The sequence below is a fragment of the Schistocerca cancellata genome, chromosome 2, assembly GCF_023864275.1.
Source record: "Schistocerca cancellata isolate TAMUIC-IGC-003103 chromosome 2, iqSchCanc2.1, whole genome shotgun sequence".
NCBI classification, from domain to species: Eukaryota; Metazoa; Arthropoda; class Insecta; order Orthoptera; family Acrididae; genus Schistocerca; species Schistocerca cancellata.
The window spans coordinates 548849575-548874717 of record NC_064627.1 but is presented as its reverse complement, the minus strand read 5'-3'; the positions used below and the strand labels follow the sequence as shown (position 1 = coordinate 548874717).

The 25143-nt window shown below is 39.9% G+C and overlaps 1 protein-coding gene across 1 annotated transcript in view; it reads right to left on the bottom strand.

Annotated features, from left to right (window-relative positions):
• Positions 1-14608: 14608 nt before the first annotated feature.
• LOC126162131 (glutamate receptor ionotropic, kainate 2-like) overlaps positions 14609-25143 on the bottom strand; it is a 224684-nt gene continuing 214149 nt past the window's right edge. The window contains exon 17 of the mRNA XM_049918425.1: positions 14609-17239. Within this exon, the coding sequence (XP_049774382.1) occupies positions 17084-17239 (156 nt within the window). The 3' untranslated portion in view covers positions 14609-17083. The remainder of the gene's footprint in view (positions 17240-25143) is intronic.

Here is a 25143-nt window from a genome sequence, read left to right as displayed (position 1 = left end):
TTACGGAAGTGCCAAATAATCTGAAATAATTCTGTATTTACAACACAGTGTGTTCGCTTTTTACAATTAATCAATTCTTTTTAGGTGGTCTGCATCTGATACAGTATGTCAACTGAAGCCGTTTCTTTGAGCTGTGTGGCCATATGGTTAACTACGAAGGGTATTTAACTGTCGTTAGCACTGATGGTATTTCGTATTTCTAGCCATGTTGAAGAATTTGTTTTTGCGCGAAATTTTTCGACATTCAACCTAGTTTTCTTCTTTCGGTGGTCGATTCTTGGACTGCAGCCAGATTGTGAGGTGTGAGGTGTTGCAGGCAAAAGGGAATATGGACGTCTAAAAATGAGATTGCCAGAAAGTGGATATTGGGAAAGTAGGAATTGCTAGAGGAGATGTACAAAACTCTAGATGTATGGAAAATTAAAGCGATATTTGAAGGAAAGTGAAACATGTGTACGAACATAAAAATTTCAGATGGTAAGCCAGTACCAATCAACGAAATGTCTAAAGAGTGGAAGGAGTGTATAGAAGGTTCACACAAGGGAAACGAACTTGATGACAGTAACTTAGAAAAAGAAGAGGAGGTAGTTGGATTGAGAACGGAGACGGGATACTGCGAGAAGACTTTGAGAAAGGACTGAAAGCCCAAAGTCGTTACAAAGCCCTTAGACTACATGAAATTTACACCGAATTGTTGATTTCTGCCGCAGAAGCGGCCACGACTAAACTATTCTACCTGGTATGCAAGATGTACGCAAGAATGTAATAATTTCAGTTGCAAACAAGAGAGATGCTGACAAGTGTGAATTTTACCGAATCATCAGCTTAATAACTCAGGGTTGCAAAACATTGATGTGTATTACTTATAGAAGATTGGAAACTGATGTGATTTCCGGAGAAATGTAGGAGAATATGAGGTAATTCTGACCCTATGACTTACCTCAGAAAATATGTCGAAAGAAGGTAATTCGAGGTTTATTGCAGTTTCGTATTTAGAGAATGGTCTGACAGTCGACTAGATTACACTCTTTAAAATTCTGAAGATGTGGGGATGAAATACAAGAAGTGAAAGGTTATTTACACCCTGTAAACATACCAGACCGCAATTATTGGACTTGAAGGACATGCAATGGAAGCAGTAATGAGGCAGTTTTGTAGCATATTCCAAATGCTATTCAGTCTGTACATTGAGGAAGCTGAGAGGGAAACCAAGGAGTAATTTTCAAAGGAAATTTAATTTCGAAGAGAAGAGATTAAAACTTTAAGATTTACTGGTGACATTGCAGTTCTGTTAGGATGACAAAGTTTAATGGAATATATAGTGCCTACAAGAGACTATAAGATGAAAATCGACTAAAGAAAAAGAAGAGAAATCGTATTTATTCGAATTAAATTGGATGGTACTGTGGTAATTATGGTAGGAAATTTACACTAAAAGCAGTAGTTGAGCATTTTTATTTTACCATCAAAGTATGTGACGATGGACCAAGTAGAAAGGATATAAAATCAGATTGGCAACGGCATGATGCATAATTCAGAAAAACATACATTTCTTGACATAGAAATAAATACATCTGTTAAAAAGTCTTTCCTGAAGATATATTTGTGGAGCATAGGCATGCACAGAAGTGAAACGTTCGGACAAGAAATTCAGACAAGAAGCTAATACAAGCTTTTGAAATATGATACGAGTGAAGAGAAACCTCAAATAGTGCTCGATTATAACCGAATTGCTTACATTTTTCGCTAGCATTTCTCGGCTATTCCAGTAGTGTGTTCTCTATACGAAATGCTACACTGACACGAAAATACACACAGCCCTTCTTTGAGATATTTACCATTAAAACCAGTCTTGATCACGATTTATTTATTATGATGACCGGTTTCGACCACTGCTGTGGTCATCTTCAGACCATTGAGTAGGAAACTCTTTCTGCTGGAGAATTGAGTAGTGATTCTCCAGCAGAAAGAGGTTCCGACTCAATGGTCTGAAGATGACTACAGCAGTGGTCGAAACCGGTCATCTTAATAAATAAATCGTGATCAAGACTGTTTTTAATAATAAATACTTGTAACACATTGAAAGGTGGCTACACTGAGTCACAGCGCCAGAGATTGTGCCAAAGATTATTATTCCGCCGCCTCCACTGGTGCAGTAGTAGTTGAGAGGATGTCGAGGGCAGTTGTTGTTCTGTTGGGCGAGAGAGTAGATGCTGTTCGGTTCGTGTAATGTATAGATGGAAGATGTTGCAATTGTCACAGTGTATTTGAGAAAGGAGATGAGCTTTTGATTTATGATGCTGGTTTAATGGAAAATTTTCGTCAATATATAATGAGGTAAAAAGGTGTTACAGTTTTCTTTAATGACAATGCCTCTTCCTCACAGGTACAGTCAACAAGGCATCTGGCTCGTGTTCATTTATTAGAATTGTAATTCTGCTTTCTATGTGCAACTATAGTATTTCTGGTTTTTAAATTAGTTCAATGCAAATGGTGTTTAAAATATTTGTCGTATTGAGAAAGAACCGAGCTAGATACACTACCACACTACCACACACAGAACAGTTACACTTGTGTTTGTTGTTTTGCAGTTTTTTATAGTTGCAGGGGACTTAATTAATCAATTGTGTTAATGGAAATTCCTTGTCATTCTTAATTTTTATTTTATGCAGTCAGATTGCGTGCTAATACTAGTCAGAGCCAACCGATTACGAGACTTCGTAACCGGGTTACACAGCTACTAAAATTATTTCATTTATATTTATAATTAAGCCCCCGTCCACGTGGCGACCGCTGCTTCGGATCGTCCCTTGGAATTCTTTTGATAGTAAAAATAGTAGACAGTAGTATTGTTGTAGTAATTTGTAGTTTAGTGATTGTAGTCTATATTGCACGTGTAGATTTTATAAGTGATCATTTGTAGTTGTCTTGGCATTCTTCTGATAGTATTTTTGTAGAATTTAATTTTTGATGTGTCCTATACGGGTTTGACAATTTTGTGCAATTGTGAAGGTTTTAATTGTTCGTTAATCGTGTTTGTCGGGAAGAATTTCGTGTGAATGGTATTGCTGGTGATAAAGTGTTATATTGTATGTAATTTTCGTATAGTGATGGGTTTTGTATATTTTGTAAATGATTACGCGATCGATGAAAAAGGCAAGAATGATGGATAGTCAGAATAACGAAATTGTTAACATGGCGAACTCGCCAACACAGGAGAACACTATGGTGAATAATGAAGTAGAAAACAATTTAATAAGCCTGGAAGATAGTCAGGAAGCCGTTCAAAATTTTTCATAATTGAAAAATTTTCAGAATACGAGATTAACGATAGAAGATTCTGGAATATTATTGAACACAGATAGCTTTACGGCTATGACGAAGGAAGTTAGTTTCACGGGAAATGGTGGGGGCGAAAAGAATTTTGAACCAGTTAATATGGAGCAGTTGATGAGTGCAATATTAAATTTGGGATCACAAATGAGAACAATGGAAACACGGTTAGACTCACGAATGAGGATATGTTTTGAAAATATGAAAGATGAATTAAAGAAATAAATTAGAGAAGAAGTACAACCGATTTTGAATGGTCACAATAATAGATTAACTTCAATAGAAATTATACAAAAGGAACAGGATAGAGAACAGGGAGAAAGAGATCGCGTGATAGTACTAAAATTTTCAGAGTTAAATTTACAACGTGCACACGATAAGGAAGAAATATTTGAAAGAATCGAGGAGTCCGTACCAAATGACAGAATAAATAACCTAACGCAACAATATGAACAGTTAACTACTAAATGTGTCAGTACCGAAACCCGAGTCGCGACACTTACGGAAGACGTAAATAAACAGAAAGAACAAATAGGTGACTTATCGGTAAGAGTTGGGATTTCAGATAAATTGACAAGTCTTAGTTTAAATGGGGACAGAGATTCAGATGATACAGCTCCATTGCCATTTGCAGAAACAGAAGAGTGCCAGAATGTAAATAAACATGTTGAAAATCAGGGAAAATTTAATGAACGCGTTAAAAGGGAATTTGAGGCTTTACGAAAGCAAGTTAAACAAATTGAAAGCGAAATCGAGGGAAAAGACAGTAGAAGAAATTTAGAATCACCGATAGCGGTAAGTTTTGAAGAAAACAATTTATTTCATTTACGATACGCAACAAGAGAGCGCCAGGCGCGCGAACTTGATAATAATCGACATTCGGACTGGGAGAGACGCGGTAGGTCTTTGTCGCCACGAGGCGAAAACTTTGACTATAACCACTTTTTAACAGTTCAAAAATTTAAGATCTTTCGCAATTCTAATAATGACATACATCCATGTTCATGGTTAGATCAATTTATGTACGCATTTCCGCCAAATTGGCCACTAAGTCACAAACTGGTATTTATGTGTGGATATTTAGAAAACGAACCTGCGACGCTCATGCGCGCACTTATTAGAGATTGTAATAATTTAAATGATTTTTATCATGCATTTCTATCGGCATATTGGTCCGAAAACACGCAAGACAGAGTCAAACATAGTCTTATTATGCAGCGTAATTTTAAACAGTCTGAGTTCCGCACACCGGCAGAATACTTTGAAGACATGATTCGAAAGAATCAATTCGTTTCCAACCCTTATAGCCCGACTGAATTAATTCGTATTTGTTTAACTAAGCTGCCACAATCGATAAGACACATTGCTTTAGCCGGAAGACGTAAAGACGACATTGAAACTTTTAAGACTTTGCTACAAGAACTTGAGTATGACAACGACGATGGAACTTCTTGTAATTTTTTCAGTAACGGTAATCACAATAGATTTTCAGAGAAAAGGGATAATGATCGGAACGGACGTTATAGCGGTAATTTTGAAAATGACAGACGAAACAGACAGGATAATAGATACCAGCCTTATGACAATAACAGACGTTCTAACAGAAATTACACAGACAATTATAATAACAGAAATTCTTACCGGAATGATCAATCATATGGAAACAGTAATCGGTATCATCAATACAGAAATTATTCATACAATAATAGAAATTCTTACTACAGAAATAACCAGGGTAGTGGACCTAACAATAATTTCGGAAGTGACAGTCGAAATTACACAAGAAGTAGTCATGCAGATAGCCAGGAGAATAGAAATTTTAATAACAGACACAACCAAGAATTTACATCTAACAGACAGGAGGGACCTAATTGGCATCCTCCACGTGACAGAAATTCAGAGAGACAAGTGCAAATCGTAGAAATTGATCCGCGATATGACGCGAATAATCAAAGACGTGACGCAAACAATCGACAATGACTTGTAGCTTCGGCTTCTGGCAGCAATATAGACGGTTCAGAAAGTAATGACACTACGACATTACACAAAGTACGCTTGGAAGACATGAGATATTTTGCTAGACGAAAAGGAAAATAATGTAGACGCATTTTTACATCCATGTGTGAGTAAGGATAATTTCACTGCGGTTTTAGATTCTGGGAGCCCATTGAATGTTATTAGTGAATCAGTTTTCGTATATGTGTAAGAACTATTGCTTGTCCTGTGTTACCTGTTTCTAAAACTACAATTCGAGGAGCTATTTTTGGTAAAAGTGTGGAAGTGAAACAACAGACCAACTTAAATTTCATTTGTCAAGGATATGAATTTTCTGCTAATTTTATTATTGTTCCATTACTCAGTACACAAATTATATTAGGTATGGAGTTACTTAACACACATAAGGCAATTTTAAACTTTAAGAAAGGAAGTGTGAACTTGCTGTTGCCGGAATATCGAGATGTTTGAAATTTTTCGAGTGTGTAATGAAATCTGAATCAGACACAAATTGTTTAAGGTTTCTTACTTCTGATGGTTTCTCTGAGTATTATGACGACAATGTGTTCATTCATGACAACCACAATAGATACAGAGACGCGATGGATGATATGATTAATAGTGAAGAATTAATTAATGAAAAGGTTATCAAAGCTGAAGTGACAGATGACGTTGCAAGAGAAGAATTGCACCAAATTTTGACTTCAAATGCTACAGTATTTAGTCATCACACAGGAACTATACAAGGCTTACAATATTTATTTAAAGTAAAAGATCAAACACCATTTCCGGAAAAAATACGCTATTTCTTTGGCTTATAGAGACGAGGTTAAGAGTGAACTTCAATACATGTTAGATCAAGGCATTATTGAGCCAGCAATCAGTCCTTATACCAGCCCATTACATGTCGTTCTTAAAAAGGATGGGTCAATTCGTTTGGTTGTGGATTCCAGACAGATAAATAATATCATCATTCCTGAAACTGACCGTCCACAAAATTTAGATGAACTTTTTCAACATTTCCATGGAATTAAAGTTTTATCCACTATTGATATGCGCGCAAGTTTTTGGCAAATTGAACTCCACCCTGATTGTAGAAAATACACTGCCTTTTTAGCCTTTGGTAACTGTTATCAATTTCGGAAATTACAGTTTGGACTTACAGTATCTTCAGCAGCATTCATTCGTGGTTTAAATGAAATTTTATCTGTTTATCTTCGTAACAATATTACTTCATATGTTGACGATATTCTTATTGCTAAACGTTCTTGAAGTGAGCATAACAGAATTTTGGATTCATTGTTATGTATTTTTGCAAGAGTTGGCATTACAGTGAACTTGGAAAAATCTGAATTTGGTCGTTCTCAGGTGAAATTTCTTGCTCATATTATTTCTACAGAAGGTATTCTTCCTGATCCAGAGAAACTAGATGCTATTCGTAATTATCCTGTTCCTACTACTAAACGTGATGTTCGTAGTTTCCTTGGTGTCTGTAATTTTCTTAGAAGCTTTGTTAGATTGTATAATTTGGCCACACCTCGTTTATGTGAACTTTCTGGAAAGAATTCTAATTGGTGTTGGGATGAGGAAGCTCAAATAGAATTTGAACAACTTCGTGATGCTTCAGTTGCTGCTCCACTTCTTTCACATCCGGATTTATCTAAAGATTTTTGTTTGGCGACGGACTCATCATACAAAGGCCTAGGTGCACACTTATTTCAAGAGATAGAATAAAACGGCGTTGTAGTACAGAAAACTATTGCATTTGGAAGTCGTGTTCTCTTTAAATCAGAAAAGAATTATTCGATTACGGAACTTGAAGCTTTGGCTGTTGTTTGGGCTTTCACAAAATTTCGCATCTTTTTTTATGGCAGACATGCTAAGGCTTACACCGATCATCGAAATCTGGAATTTCTTATGTCAATGTAATTAACACATGGAATATTATCACGATGGGCACTGTATCTACAGGAATTTGATTTTAGTATTGTTTACATCCAGGGTTCTTCTAATATCATTGCTGATGCTTTATCACATGCACCTATGGGTTTGAAACAAAGTACTGAGGAGGACTGCAAAGAAAACAATTATTGTTTGATGTTTATTCAAGGTGTTGCGTTTGAAAATTTCGTTTCGCCCTCGCTCCAGGACATCGCTAAGAGCAAAACAAGGATCCAATCTGGAAGGACATTAAGGAGAAGTGGAGAAGAAAGGAAAGCGTAGCGGTTAGACAGTATTATCTGTCTGGAATCGCAATGATATTTTTTTTAAACGAAAATCGGCTAACAACTCTGTTGGGTTAGTTTGCATTCCTGATGAGTGGGTTAATACATTGATTTGGTAAACACATTTCAGCTATGCACACTTTGGTCCCAGAAAATGCTTCCATAATTTACGAGAAAATTGCTAGTTCAGTAATATGGAAAAACGTATTCGATTTGTTCTTGCTAAATGCAAATTATGTCAAAAGGCTAAGCCGCCAACTATTTCTCACAGAGCACCGTTGTTTCCTATCATTCCAGCGAGATTAAAGGAGATGGCTGCAGTCGATTTGTTCTGTCCAGTGGATCGTTCTACTAATGGCTTTGCGTACATTATGGTAGTATGGAATTAACATCAAAATATGTGTTTTACACCTTTACGCAAAGCAACAGCTCGTTCAGTATCTAATGCGTTCATCAAACATTTTCTTAAAGAAGTAGGTCATGTTGATAAAGTTATATCAGATAATGGATCACAGTTTCGCTCTAAAATTTGGCTTCGTACTCTATGGCGTCGTAAGATTAAACTAATTTTCATTTCACTTTTCCACCCTCAATCTAACGCGTCAGAGAGATGGATGAAGGAAATCAATAAATTGTGTCGTCTTTATTGTCATCATAATCACAGAACGTGGGATCAGTATCTTCATATTTTTCAAAACATTCTGAATGAACTCCCTAATGATTCAACTTCTTTACCGCCTATATTGATATTAAAAAATAAAGCACAGACAAATCGTATTTCTGAAATCGTTCCTTTTCCGCCTACACGGAAACTGCGGCATTCTGAAGTTGTCAACCTGGCTCTACAAAATATTTCATTTGCGCCTGCTAGAAGAGAGAAATCAGCTAAACGTCCTGATCGTTTAAAAACTATGTCAGTTGGTCAAAAGGTGTTAATTAAGTCTCATCGTTTGTCTCACAGTGTGTCGCACAAAGCGACAGTCAGTCCGCGCGCCGCACAAGGTAGCCGTTGACCGCAAACAATTACTTCCTACGTCATGCTTACCTACAGCTGATCGAGCACTCAGTGCGAATGCACTGACAGCCGTAGACAAATACCCAGTCTAATTTCTCCGATTAAATTCAGTATAAAGCTTTAGTGACTTGTTAACTTATGTTAATAACGTTCAGTTTTTCCAGGATACAGTTCTATAAAATATTTAAGAACTTCAGGTAAATTCTCTGCGTGTCCGACATTAAGAAGACTTGCTATCAAGAAAATTTCAGGAAGAATGTAATTTCGAGGAAGAAAGTAATAAACTAAAAAGTTAACTATTAATTTGCTGCTCGCGATTTATACTTTGTTTTAAATTTTATTCTCTATGAATTTACTTGTGAAGCGACATGCTTGCGTACATTTGCTGACTTTGACAATGTTTTATTACTGAACAGGGTCGTTACTTGTGTATATTATGCATCGCTTGGCTGCTATGCTTTTTCACTGATGTCATATTTTTTATTATGTGCCTGCTGTGTCTACTTATTTAAATTATATTTGTCACCTGATTAGTTGCGCTGATATGGCTATGTATGTAAGTTATACTTTGTGATTTATCCGCTTGCGCCTTCATGTTTACTTATTAAGATTACATATGAACATTTATTTGCTTATGCTGATATGATGCTAATGACCTATTTATTATGTAAGATATATACTTGCTGCTTTGAGTATGGATTGCATATTTACACATTTCTGTCTTGTTGTCAAAACTAATCTTTAATTTAGTGTACAGAAATACTTATACAGGGTATTACAAAAAGTTACGGCCAAACTTTCAGGAAACATTCCTCACACACAAATAAAGAAAAGATGTTATGTGGACATGTGTCCGGAAACGCTTAATTTCCATGTTAGAACTCAATTTAGTGTCGTCAGTATGTACTGTACTGTACTCAATGGAGCACGTTATTATGATTTCATACGGGATACTCTACCTGTGCTGCTAGAACATGTGCCTTTACAAGTACGACACAACATGTGGTTCATGCACGACGGAGCTCCTGCACATTTCAGTCGAAGTGTTCGTACGCTTCTCAACAACAGATTCGGTGAGCGATGGATTGGTAGAGGCGGACCAATTCCATGGCCTCCACGCTCTCCTGACCTCAACCCTCTTGAACAGGGGCGGGCAGGAATCCTGCACGTGTGCGGTGCACTTGCACGCGTGCAGTTAACAGGTGTTCTGCGTGCACACAGGGGCAAGCTGGCCACCCGCTTATCTCCCCTCCCCACCATACCTTCTATCCACTCCTTCCTCTGTAATGCGTTTTGTTTTTCTAGCCTGCTTTATTGAATGATGGAATAAGGTTAGCAGGAGTGCTTGAAATAAATCATGGTTTGAAAGAGTACCTATTAACTACGATACGTTTTATTTAATTATCACAGGTGGAGTTTACAATACGTTTAATATCTGGAACAAAATTTCTACATACAGAACAAACGCAAATAGTTACGTAAATTTTCATCACTTATGTTTGCTCTTAAACCGAGACTTATTAATTCAGCGAATGGTTTTCCAGCTCTCACTATATTAAGCGCAATTTTATAGCTTGCAACGTACCGCTGGGCAATTATTGTTGTCGTCCTGAAAAATTGAAAACAGTGCTCCATAAAATGTTAAATCAGTTAGATGAGAGACATGACGAAAGAAAATCGCAGATCTCTCGTGACAACGGCAACTAGGACAGATGCATCTAATATCGTCAGGTCGCCCTTCTTAAGCTCGGTCAATTTCCCCATCCGCTCAGAATCCGACAATAAACTGTACTCGTCCTTGTGAAATTTATTATAATGGCCTTCAATACTAAACTTCCGCTGATCAGCGAGAGTACTGGCACATATTAAATATTTCGAATTTTCACGTTATTGCACAAAGAAAAAATGATTCTCCCACTACTTTTTAAAAGGAAGCAAATCTCCACGTCTCCGTTTCCTTGATTCACTCTGCATTTTCCGGTTCTTGAAATACAACGTTCACTACGTAGTGGTCGCTTCGCATCAACGTCCGCGGCTTAGCCTGGTACTACACTGCCGCAACCTGCCGGCTGTCGCCACGATTGCACGCGAGCAGCACACGTGCGGCGCTGTGCGCTCACGAGCCGCGTGCAACGTTTGCCCGCCCCTGCTCTTGAATGTCATTTATGGGGGCATTTGAAAGCTCTTGTCTACGCAACCCCGGTACCAAATGTAGACTCTCTTCGTGCTCGTATTGTGGACGGCTGTGATACAATACGCCATTTTCCAGGGCTGCATCAGCGCATCAGGGTTTCCGTGCGACGGAGGGTGGATGCATGTATCCTCGCTAACGGAGGACATTTTGAACATTTCCTGTAACAAAGTGTTTGAAGTCACGCTGGTACGTTCTGTTGCTGTGTGTTTCCATTCCATGATTAATGCGATTGTAAGAGAAGTAATAAAATGAGCTCTAACATGGAAAGTAAGCATTTCCGGACACATGTCCACATAACACATTTTCTTTCTTTGTGTGTGAGGAATGTTTCCTGAAAGTTTGGCCATACCTTTTTATAACACCCTGTATACTGTGCACGAACATAGAGTTTAGGTTACACTATGGTATTAATTATAGATTGTTTGCATGGCGGAGCCTCGTTGTAGGGATTGTGCTGCATCCACTTGTTGACATTCTGTCCTATTTACTCGCTATTGCATGTTTTGCTTACACTCAGTGCTTTACATTTTAAGATAAGAAAATTAACTGCTATAATTCTACGAAGTACATGGGTACAAGAAACTTCATTGAAGTCACATGAACTGGAGGTTCACATTGACAGTTATTACACTACATTCTTCGTGAGCAATTGAAATAGCAAGTGACACTTGACACAAAGAAATACTCCACGTTTGCTTCTGTTTTGCCATGATTCTTGAACTGGTGTACACACTGTGAAATACTATTTATTCATTCAAATTCTTATGTGATCATTAACACTGGGTACTCCCACCTACTTAGTCAAAGTTATTCAAACTGAAGGTTGTTAGAGGTCATGAGTGCATTTCTTTTATTTTATGATGGACAAGATAACCAAAATGTATTTTATAATTCATAATGAGTAGAAGATTTGGCTCAGGTGGATTACACAGAGGTTGTGTGTGGACTTTGTGCCTTCGGATTGTATGGGATGATGTACTGAAGTTTGCACTAGGATTTTACCTGTACTTGTTCGAGGAGACTGACTGGAGGAAAGAGTTGTTATGGAAGTGAAATGATATTGGTGATAAGGTTTATATGTATCGACGTATTGAAGAGGTATTATTGAAGTATTGAGATTATGTGATGGTGATGATTATTGGAGTTTTGGTGGATAAGAGGTAAAGTAAATGATATTAATGATAAAGTTTATATGCATCTACGTACTGAAGAGATATTATTGAAGTATTGAGATTATGTGATGCTGATGATTATTGGAGTTTTGGTGGATAAGAGGTAAGTGAGGAGCACTTTTTTTTGTTGGTTTATATAGAACAAGAAGGATGAAGGTGGCAGACTAGAACACTCCAGTGGAAGGAAGATTGTCTACACACACACATTATTAAATAAATAAGCAGTATATACTTTTTTTGGCAAAGAAGTACTTGCGTATGTTGGCAAACTGACAGCTATTCAGCAACTGTATATTTTGATGTGGCTTGGCAAACATTGGTCTCGACATGATGACTATGACGTTGACTAACTATTATTGACTATTATACACTTCTGCCACTACTAATTGATACACATGTTGAACATCAAATTTTGACAGAATTACATTTACACAGTTAACACTATTCAATTACACAATAGTACTTAGTTTGTGGATGAAAGATGAGTGAGTGTGTTTGTGTGTTTTCCTTTCCTCATCCCAAATATTTGGTACCGACCTACCTCCTAAATATTATTTTACTTATTTGTTGTGGCTCGCACTGACACCCATAAATATTATAGGTTTACTGATATTTGTGTATTTGTAATAGTTAATATGCTAATAATTTTGTAAAAGCAATTGTGTGTGCATTCAAACTGTTGTTCGTGCTTACACCTATTATTATTGGTGGGTGCCACTTGGAAATGTTTAATTTCTGCTGATGAACTCTGATGAACTGTTTAATTATTGCTGGTGAATATTATGGACTGTTACCTGCACTTGTTCAACATTACTGGGTTCCACTGTTGGAACTGCTCAACCACTGATGAGATGTCACTTGTTGGTGTGTGCACCTGCTCGTCATTGCTGGGTTCCACTGTTGGAACTGCTACTATTGATGTGATGGCACTCATTCCTACCTGCACCTGCTCGCCATTACTGGGTGCCACTGTTGGAACTGCTGCTACTGAAATTATGTCACTTGTTGCTGTCTGCACCTGTTCAACATTTCTGGATGCCACTGTTGTAACTGCTCAACCACTCATGAGATGTCACTTGTTGGTTTCTGCACTTGCTTGCCATTGCTGGGTGCCACTGTTTGAACTGCTAGTATTGATGTGATGACACTCATTCCTGCCTGCACCTGCTCGCCATTGCTGGGTGCCACTGTTGGAGCTGTTCAAATACTGCTGATGAAATGTTATGGGACTGCTATTTGCACCTGTTGACCATTGCTGGGTGCTACTGTTGGAACTGTCAATTACTCTGAGGAGTGCTACTTGTTTATTGAACTATTGAAAAGATTTTACGTGAATATTTGTGTAAACTGATTTATTGTGTATTTACTGTTTATGAAATGTTATGAGACTCTTATCTGCACCTATTCGTCATTGCTGGTGCGATTGATTGAACTGTTTACCTACTCTGAGAAATGATACTTGCGTAAACTACTATGTAAAATCACATGTACGCAAGCATTTGTATTCCTTACTGTATTTTTATATATTAGGTTATTGAAAGGTCAGTGCACAGCCAAAATTTATTTAGTTATGTGATATTTACTTATTAATATCATCTTTTATTTTTGTCTGTGTTTTTTGGACGAATTTGGTGGTATTTTCACCATCAATGCTGGCAAAAATACCACCAAATTCTAGCCCGTGTAGGAGGAGCGTATGAAAGGTGGCTACGCTGAGTCACAGCGCCAGAGATTGCGCCGAAGATTATTATTCCACCACCTCCACTGGTGCAGTAGTAGTTGAGTGGATGTCGAGGGCAGTTGATGTTCTGTTGGGCGAGATAGTAGGTTCTGTTCGGTTCGTGTAATGTATAGATGGAAGATGTTGCAATTGTCACAGTGTATTTGAGAAAGGAGATGAGCTTTTGATTTATGATGCTGGTTTAATGGAAAATTTTCGTCAATATATAATGAGGTAAAAAGGTGTTACAGTTTTCTTTAATGACAATGCCTCTTCCTCACAGGTACAGTCAACAAGGCATCTGGCTCGTGTTCATTTATTAGACTTGTAATGCTGGTTTCTATGTGCAATTATAGTATTTCTGGTTTTTCAATTAGTTAATTGTAAATGGTGTTTAAAATATTTCCGTTTGAGAAAGAACCGAGCCAGATACATGTACGTTGAGTCACACTACCACACACAGAACAGTTACACTTGTGTTTGTTGCTTTGCAGTTTTTATAGTTGCAGGGGACTTAATTAATCAATTGTGTTAATGGAAATTCCTTGTCATTCTTAATTTTTGTTTTATGCAGTCAGATTGCGTGCCAATACTAGTCAGGGCCAACCGGTTACGAGACTTCTTAATCGGTCACACAGCTACTAAAATTATTGCATTTATATTTATAATTAAGCCCCCATGCAACATTGATCACTGCCACTCCCATAACGTATTCAAAAGTAATTCCTTCTTTGAGAGGTGGGTCGTCTGTCAACTCTGTTGGTAGTAGCGGAATGGATTAGCTCCATGTTTCCGAAGGGGCTACTAACTTATCAGGAATTTGGGGTGGCATAAGAAAAGTAAACAACCCTTTTGTCTCTCTCTCTCTCTCTCTCTCTCTCTCTCTCTCTCTCTATATATATATATATATATATATATATATATATATATATATATATATATATATCATTTCCTTTCACATGTGAAGCTTATTTTGGTTGCAATGGTGGCCTATGCGTCCAGCCGAATATCCATTTCTGTGAAACTAAGTATCGTAGTTATTTTTCGAGCGGCTGCATCTACATTCTAAGACAAAAAAAAAAAAAGAAAAAACACCACGAAGAGATTATCCTAATGAGACATGGGACAGAAATCGGTAGCTATGCTGTACAAGTACAAACAAATGATTACAGTTTAAGAAAATTGGAAGATTTACTCATGAAAAAGAACTTCACAATTTGAGCAAGTCAGTAACACGTTGGTCCACCAGTGGTCCTATGGAACCAGTTATTGCGCTTTGCATTAATTGACAGGGTTGTTGGATGTCCTCCTGAGGGTTATCGTGTCGAATTCTGTCCACTTGGCAAGTTAGATCGTCAAAATTTGGAGCTGGTTGGATGGTTGGAGGGTGCTGCCCATAATGGTCAAAAAGTTCTCAATTTGGGGGGGGGGGGGATACCCGGCGACCTTGCTGGCCAATGTGCTAGGTGTGTGAGCAGGCGTTATCTTACTGAAATGTTAGCCCAGTGTAGCTTGCAATGAAGGGCAACAAAACGGGGCGTAGAACATCGTCAATTGGTATCCCACCACTGTCAAAGCCATCTCCAGTCACGTCTTCGCTGGTCATCAGTGTTCATTTCTAAGCGGCACTCATCACTGAGGACAGTTCTACTCCAAAGACCATTACAGGCTGGAGACATATCTGGAGACGTCCCAGGCAGGGATGGGATACTAACATTACTATCGCCCACTGTACAACTCGACAACCAGGAGTGATGGTCTGGGGTGCCATTTCTTTTCATAGCGGGACGCCTTTGGTTGTCGTCCGCGGCACTGTTACAGCACAGTGGTACGTCGACGATATTCTCTGCCCCATTTTGTTGCTGTTTATGTCAAGCCATACTGGGCTATACCGCCCGCTCGCAGTCACGGTTTCTACTGCTTCTATTAGTGCTTGTAGAACCCCTTCTTAGGCAGCAAGAGCGCCAGGTCTCTCTCCAACTGAGAACCTTTCGAGCATTATGGGCAAGCTCCTCCAACGAGCTCGGGATTTTGATGATCTAACTGTACAGAATTTGGCACAATATCGGTCAAGAGGACATTTTGTTAGTAGGCTGTTTAGGTTTTTATGTTGGTAACGCCACGTAGCGCTCAGTACGAAAATCACTCAATGTGCTGTGCGCAGTCTGTGGCTGGTTGGCATTGTTGAAGTATTCGCTATTGTAGTGTTGAGCAGTCGGATGTGAACAGCGCGTAGCATTGTGCAGTTGGAGGTGAGCCGCCAGCAGTGGTGGATGTGGAGAGAGAGACGCCAAAGTTTTGAGAGGTTACTGTAAGCGGACGACCTGGACGTGTGTCCGCCAGAAAAGGAAAATTTGTAAAGCTGGATGTCATGAATTTTTATATATATGATGACTTTTGAACATTATTAAGGTACATACATTGTTTGTTCTCTGTCAAAATCTTTCATTTGCTAACTATGCCTATCAGTAGTCAGTGCCTTCAGTAGTTAGAGACTTTTATTTAGCTAGCAGTATTGGCGCTCGCTGTATTGCAGTAGTTCGAGTAACGAAGATTTTTGTGAGGTAAGTGATTCATGAAAGGTATAGGTTATTGTTAGTCAGGGCCATTCTTTTGTGGGGATTATTGAAAGTCAGATTGCGTTGCGCTAAAAATATTGTGTGTGAATTTAGTGGTGATCAGAATAAGTAAAGAGAGAAATGTCTGAGTACGTTCAGTTTTGCGCAGCTGTTTGAAAATCAAATAACGTAAGATGTTTACCAGCACAGTCATTCATAATTTTTCTAAGGGGGACGTTTCAATTTAACAACGCTATCGATGAATACCAAGCCGAAATACTGCTTACAGGGACAGAGGTGGACCATCGCATTACTGACTTGCTCAATTTGCGAAGCTCTCTCTCTTGAATAAATCATCCAATTTTTCTGAGACTGTACGTATTTGTTTGTCTGTATGTGACACATGTACATCACGTGTACCTGTTTCCGTCCCATTCGGATAATTCTTTGGTGGTACGTCGTCTTTTTTTTGTCTTACAATGTATGTGGGTCATCTTATCCGCCATAAAAAAAAGCCAAGGAGACATTTATTTAATCGAATATCAGAAGAGCACAGGCAGAAAATTGAGTCATAGCGTGGAACGTGTGTTCAATACGGCTTTAGACAGTGTGCTACTTCATGGGTAGCTCACGGAGCGGTTGGAATCAGACCAGCACACAGACGTTAGACCACTGCCTGGGCATCTGACTGAGGTGACAAGGGGTGAGCCGTCGAAACATTGTCCGCAAAAATTCAATCGTTAACGCGGCTAGAAACTCGAATACATTTACACAATGAAGAGGAGCGAGCCGCAGGAACGCCGACAGTGGCACTGTGTGTGTAGCCGGGCTGCCCGCAGGCCGCCCGCCGCTGGCTGGAGTCCTCGCCCGCCTACTTGCGGCCGCTGCTGCAGAGGCTGCCGTAGTGCAGCCGCGAGTCGCTGCAGTCGCTGGGCGCCGGCTCCCGCCGCCGGCGCACCGGCTTCGCGTCCAGGCCGCACTGCACGATGAACCGCAGCTCCGACACCACCGCCTCCCACGGCGTCATCTGTGCCACACACGTCACCAACAGTCGCGAGTCACATCTCTTTACGAAATTCACCACTTACCTCGGCACAGACACAGCCGTTAGAAAATCTCGTCTAAATTGTGGCACCCGTGGTAATGGTGACTCTCCTCTTTGGCAGCTGGCACATAGTAACAGTACTTACCAATTTCATTGCTTTTCTTTTCTTTCAATATTAATCCATTAGGTCATAGACAGATTTTTACCTTACTATGAAACATTACCTTCAATACATTAAATACATTAATTAATGTTAATAATTATGGCTAACCAGGGATGGCTAGAGTCAAATTGTAAGGATGTAGAGGCGCATACCACTAGGGGTAAGATAGATACTGCCTACAGGAAAATTAAAGAGACCTTTGGAGAAAAGAGAACCACTTGCATGAATATCAAGAACTCAGATGGAAACCCAGTTCTAAGCAAAGTGATGTTCTTGAGAACAATATTATAGAAATCGAAGAGAATGTAGACGAAGGTGAAATAGGAGATATGATACTGCGTGAAGAGTTTGACAGAGCACTGAAAGACCTAAATCGAAATAAGGCCCTGGGAGTAGACAACATTGCATTAGAACTACTGACAGCCTTGGGAAAGCCAGGCCTAACAAAACTCTACCATCTAGTCAACAAGATGTATGAGACAGGCAAAATACCCTCAGACTTCAAGAAGAATATAATAATTCCAATCCCAAAGAAAGCAGGTGTTGACAGATGTGAAAATTACCGAACTATCAGTTTAATAGATCAAGGCTGCAAAATACTAACACGAACTCTTTACAGACGAATGGAAAAACTGGTAGAAGTCCACCTCGGGGAAGATCAGTTTGGATTCCGCAGAAATGTTTGAGCACGTGAAGCAATACCGACCCTACGACTTATCTGAGAAACTAGATTAAGGAAACGCAAACATACGTTTCTAGCATTTGTACGCCTAGAGAAAGCTTTTGACAATGTTGACTGGAATACTCTCAAATTCTGAAGGTGGCAGGGGTAAAATATAGGGAGCGAAAGGCTATTTACAATTTGTACAGAAAGCAGATGGCAGTTATAAAAGTCGAGGGCCATGAAAAGGAAGCAGTGGTTGGGAAGGGAGTGAGACAGGGTTGTAGCCTGTCCCCGATGTTATTCAATCTGTATATTGAGCAAGTAGTAATGGAAACGAAAGAAAAGTTCGGAGTAGGTATTCGCCGATGACATTGTAATTCTGTCAGGGACGGCAAAGGACTTGGAAGAGCAGTTGAACGGAATGGACAGTGTCTTGAAAGGAGAATATAAGATGAACATCAACAAAAGCAAAACGAGGATAATGGAATGTGGTCGAATTAAGTCGGGTGATGCTGAGGGAATTAGATTAGGAAATGAGACACTTAAAGTAGTAAATGAGTTTTGCTATTTGGGGAGCAAAATAACTGATGATGGTCGAAGAAGAGAGGATATAAAATGTAGACTGGCAATGGCAAGGAAAGCGTTTCTGAAGAAGAGAAATTTGTCAACATCGAGTATAGATTTAAGTGTCAGGAAGTCGTTTCTGAAAGTATTTGTATGAAGTGTAGCCATGTATGGAAGTGATCCTTGGACGATAAATAGTTTGGACAAGAAGAGAATAGAAGCTTTCGAAATGTGGTGCTACAGAAGAATGCTGAAGATTAGATGGGTAAATCATATAGCTAATGAGGAGGTATTGAATAGAATTGGGGAGAAGAGGAGTTTGTGGCACAACTTGACAAGAAGAAGGGACCGGTTGGTAGGACATGTTCTGAGGCATTAAGGGATCACAAATTTAGCATTGGAGGGCAGCGTGGAGGGTAAAAATCGTAGAGGGAGACCAAGAAATGAATACACTAAGCAGATTCAGAAGGATGTAGGTGGCAGTAAGTACTGGGAGATGAAGAAACTTGCACAGGGTAGAATAGCATGGAGAGCTGCATCAAACCATTCTCAGGACTGAAGACCACAACAACAACAATGTTACAATGTGAATCAAGAAACATACGAGGGGCATTCAGTAAGTGATGCAACACTTTCTTTCTGATATCTGATTGGTTTTATTCACGATTTGAATATATCTTATTATTCGTCACTCTTTTGGCTACGAAATCCTACTTTTCAATACAATCACCGTTCAATGCTAGGTCTTTACCCTACCTTATGGGGGGGGGGGGGAGCTGTATGCCCACATGCAACCGCTTTCCCGGTCTATGGTGGAGCCAATGTCTCGCTGCATCAATGACCTCCCCGTTATCCACGTACTGCTTCCTGTGGAGTGCATCATTTATGTCAAAGGGTGCGAGATCCGGGCCGCTAGGGTGGATAGGGAAGAAAAGTCCAACGACGTGTGGCAGCACTATCAGACAGAGACGTCCAGTCGTGCAGCGAGGTGTTTCACTGTGATCCGTCGATGACCTCGAGTGAAAGTGTCCGCACCTTCCAACAACTGCAGGAGTCATAGCCGCGTGCGGCAGGTAGGCGCACGGGAGACTGGGCAGGTTTGCGCGAGCTTGTTGCGATGATGACAGACGACTCACACAACGACTACCCGTGATTTTGTTTGCTGCCAGGTGTCCGTAGACAATCTGCAAGCGCCTAAGAAAATTTCCGATGCTCTGCTTTCCTACCAAGAGAAACTCAACGACACCTCTCTGCTTGGGACGCACCTCCGTTACAGATACCATTGTGAAGGCTACGTATAGCGCCGTCACGAATCGGAACTTATGAAACAATTGGGGCTAATGCGGGAATGGTCCACGATGTATCACAACAAATTTTGTAGTTTTAAACCGATCGTGGCCGAGAAAAAAATGTGTTGCGTTACTTATCGAACGCCCCTCGTACCATACCAACGCTGCAGTATGACAACCAAGACATCGATGTATCAAACTGACAAGTAACAATTAAAACTTACTATTATCTGCCAGAGTCACTGATTTTAATATTTCTTTTAAGTACTGATTTCAAAAATTAGTCGTTTCTCTTGCAGCTCAGAAGTTATTTCATAACTTTTTGATTTGCAACGACATGAACATGAAAGAAAAAGAATATGACATAGATCCCGTTCCAGGTAATAATGACTTGGAATAACGGTAAGTATGAAACCCCAGTTAAAGTTCACACGAAGTTTATATTATAAAATCATTCAGAAGACTAGCCTGCCACTTTTTTATGCGACCAATGTCATGCGTAAAAGCGATGAAAGAAAAACTAGTTAAACTCAGGCTGATACAGGGTAATATCAATTGCTCTTCATTCAGCACAGTCGCGAGATATTCGGGGACACTCGCTAACTGCAACATACGACCCAGTGTGTGTACAAGCAGTTTTTACGAAATAGGTAATCCCAAAAGTAAGGTAAATCCCAAAAGTAAAGTCTCCTATTTTTATAAGTACATAGAGTTGTTTATTTCTACAATGGTTGACATCAGTTTACAGATTGAACATTTAGCTATTTTTCGACATAATCACCATTTCCGTCGATGCATTTTTGTAGACACTGTGGTAGTTTTTGTATGCCCATGTCATACCAACTCTCCGCCATGCTGTTCAGAAAGTTATGAACCTCTTCTTTCACCTCGTCGTCGGAGCTGAATCGCTGGGACCACAATTAACGCTTTCAGGTACTGAGAGACTCTGAAAAAACTCAAACGGGCAATTCAAAACCGGAGAAGAGGAATGTTGAGCAAGGGCATACACCACATCCCCCCCCCCCCCCCCCCCCCACACACGTCGCTCGACAAACCGTTGCTCTCCTGCAACAGTTTCAGTGGCACATAATCACCTACACACCCTATAGTCCTGACATGGCGCCCAGTGACTATCACCTGTTCCCTAGGTTAAAAGACCATTTGACCGGAAAGCGATTCAGTTCCGACGACGAGGTGAAAGAAGCGGTTCATAACTTTCTGAACAGCATGGCGGCGAGCTGGTATTACATGGGCATACAAAAACTGCCACAGCGTCTACAAAAATGCATCGACATAAATGGTGATTATGTCGAAAAATAGCTATATGTTCAAGCCGTAAATTGTTGTCAACCATTGTAGAAATAAACAGGTCTATGTACTTACAAAAAATAGGAGACCTTACTTTTGGGATTACCCTCGTAAGATATACTGCACGTTAAAATATGTGTCTGTTAGGTGACTACAGAAACTGTAGTTTTTTCCTTTCATGTAAAGAGTGAACACAGGGAGAATGTGTGACGCCTTTGAAGACGGACCGCACTGTAGAGTATTTGGTTACAAGATGTAGCACGCCGTAGGCCATTGTCCCTGATCTTCCATGAGACTTTCATCCATAGACCACAGCTAACATAAACTGTGTATGACGTCATATTACTGAAACAAACATCTAAGTCACGTGACTCGGGGTACGAAGCCTAGTATGTTATTACGCATATATAGTGCACAGTTTATGACATTTTTGTTACGGATTAAATGTTGTGCTTTTTACTAGAAGCAGAAGTAATGACCTTCACGTATACTCAGGTAAGTCTTGTTTTGTATCCTGCTGATTAGGTAAACTGACCAAAATCTCAGTTGTGAAAGTGAACTACTTTAAAATACTTGCAGAGATGTTTCTATGAGTTGAAAGTTAGAATGTATGTTGAGCCTTACATGTAACACTCGATGAAAGACTACAAGTTTTAAAATGACAGACCGTTAATATATAACTCACTGCGGGAATTCTGTACAGTATTTTCTAATATATTATGTCCATTGTTTTGGTATCTGTACTGGATTAAGCAAAAGTCATAAAATATAAACGCTTATTATCGGAAACACCGACATTATGGATATAAATGGATCTCATTTCTTATAAAACAATAATAAAACATTTCAAACGTAGTGTTGAGGAATCCTCAGAAAATTAATACTGCCTGCCAAATCAATAGTTCGCCTTCTAATCCTGAGGAAGCGGTGAATTAAGACGGACAGGGTAACGAAAACAGGCATTCACCAAATAATTGTAATTCTGTCTTTTGTGAAAAGAACTGTCAATACTTTTCAAATGGTCACGTGTAATAATAGTTCCTATAATATTAGGAATTTCGGAAAAAAACTAAGTTAACTCTACTAGTCACGGCGTATAGTAGCAAAACGACAAGTCATTTTATTGTTAAATGTGTGCTTGATTTCAAGTATAAATGAGAAAAACTGTCAGCCCCACTTCGCAATGACAGAGATTCAACTTGATGCAACGAGTTTAGCTTGCTGCCCCGAGCCACATGACTTATATGTCGTTTTCAAGGGTCAACAGGGCAGAGATTGGTGCGTGCGCGGTCTATATTATCTATTGCCTATGCTTTTATCCATGGAGGTAAAAAACTTGAAGCCTATGTCCGCCATCTTAACTAGCCTAAAACATTAGGCTCACCGCATTCATACCCCCATAGTTCACCTCGGTGACACTTCCCCGTGACGTCACACTTACTGTGTCGCATTACTAGATCAAATACGCATTCAAGAACAGAAAAACATTCGAAATTGCCTTACTGACACTACATTATTCGAGTAATCTCTATACTTTTGAGTATTTAAAACAGCTGTTGCGCGCACACGACAGGAATAATAACAAGAAGCACTCGTAAACAGTAGTCTGCTAATGTTTTGGGCTTTGAAATGGCGCCCTTCTCTAGCTTCAAAACAACGTACAGCGTAAGTCTCTAGTGCCACTTCCCTTCTTTTTTAATCTCTATGCTTTTATCATAATTTTGTAACGTTACGTGAATTGAATGGTTTTGAGTTTGGTCCACTTTATCTGATTGACTGTTCAGTCTAATGTGGGCCTGTCCGCAGCTCGTGGTCGCGTGGTAACGTTCTCGCTTCCCGCGCCCGGGTTCCCGGATTCGATTCCCGGCGGGGTCAGGGATTTTCTCTGCCTCGTGATGACTGGGTGTTGTGTGATGTCCTTAGGTTAGTTAGGTTTAAGTAGTTCTAAGTTCTAGGGGACTGATGACCATAGATGTTAAGTCCCATAGTGCTCAGAGCCATTTGAGCCATTTTTTAATGTGGGCCAACAAAGCCATTAACATCAACAAATATTTATGAATGTGTTACAGCTGGCGAAAAAGTTGTTCTGAATTTTCCTGTATTGATCTTTACGGGGGAGACGGAAATTAATTTTATCGAAAGGTCAAATTATAGTTTGCATCATATGTTGGAGCCCATAGGGGAGTTTATGGAACGGACGACCAAAGGTTGGCGAATTGTATAGGCATATTAAGGCATTTAAAGAGAGGAGAATTTGATTTATTATTTTTGAATCGTCTGTAGAAGTTCTGCGCCTCTCATTTTCTACTTTTCAACATACCCCCGTAACGACACTGTCGGAGAAAAAAAGCAACATCCTAGAGGAATGTGTTCAATGGCGCGACAGTATAATATGTGAATGCTGATAGAGTGTAGTGTAAGTGATTCGTTTGTCATGGTCATCGCCTATATAAACAGGTACTCATCAGCATTTAACTTCTTCTTCCTTCTCGTAGTCAAAACAAATGGCATGCTTGGAACAAGAGTACCATAAGGCTGTTTAGCCAACAGTCCTGTAGTCCCAGCTATACTCCATGTCTTCCAAGCCAAAATGTTAGCATCTGGAAAAGCTTCATGGCCACCATAATCTGCGTGATTGCCCCATACAACAGCAAGTGTCAACCAGGTACTACCTCCAAACACTGCTTGTACATCACAGGTTAAGTTCAGATGGAGTCCACGAAAAACATTTGGACCTCCAATCAATTGCTGTTTATTAAACTGCCCACCCAAGTCAATATCAATAGCCTTCAAACTGCGATACACAGGTACACTGCGCCGCCAGCGACGACGGTAACCACGTCGCAGAGGCATTGCTGTGGCATGTTAACACAAGTGAACGTAGACCTGACTATGCACTTTCTGTTTTGACTTTGCAGGCAGTAACTGTGCTGAGTATAGCGCTGAATAGCGTTCGCCACCTTCATTCGCCCCACTGACGAGTACGTACTCTTGTTGCACAGCTTCATCCACTTGAATTAGGACCTATTATGGACCTGTCGGAACCTGGATGGATGTATCGACAGGCTGCTGCACATCTCTGGCACACTCTTTCCCTGGTGTGTCGTTGCTCTCAACAGTGGACTGTGGAAAATTCCCACATATGTAGACCAGGCTCTAGACGCACGTAAATATTGACGCATTGCGCGAATAGCGGTTGCCGGACGAACATAATCCAGTGAAGAAGTCTGAGTACATGTTGCAACTTCTATGCCATCAGGGACCATTGGAAACCGTCTGCTTGCAGTTTTCTGCTGGCTATTGATAAGATGGCAGCTAGGAGGAGGAGATATTCAGACAGTTGTACTTTACGTATAACCAATAGATCTGATCAACAGTCAGAGTTGAGTATAGAGGAGCCTCTTGTAGCTGTAGGTGTAGGAAACATGCAGCAGTCTTCGGCAGTTAGGGAGCTTAAGTCAGTTGCAAATTTTAACAGAAAGAAGATGGTTCTGCTGCTAGGTTGTTCACACGGCAGAGGTGTGGGCCAGCAGTTGCAGGAAGCATTGGAGCGTGAGTACCAGGTCACCAGCATTGTGAAGCCAAGTGTAGGGTTGGCTCAGGTGACTGTTGACATAGGGGAGTTATGTAGGAATCTTACGAAAGAGGACCAGGTAGTGATTGTGGGCGGAGCAGCGAATAGTCTTGATAGGGACGGGGAATATGATGTAGGTGGTGACCTAGTAAAGACAGACACTCAAACTTGTGGCACTAATGTGTACTTCGTGCAACTGATTCAGCGTCATGACCGGCCTCATCTTAACGAGGCTGTTAGGCGTGATAACATGGGGCTGGAGAAGGTACTGATGGCAGAGGGCGTGGTTGACACTGCAGTGCCGCCAGCTGAGTCTATCAGTAG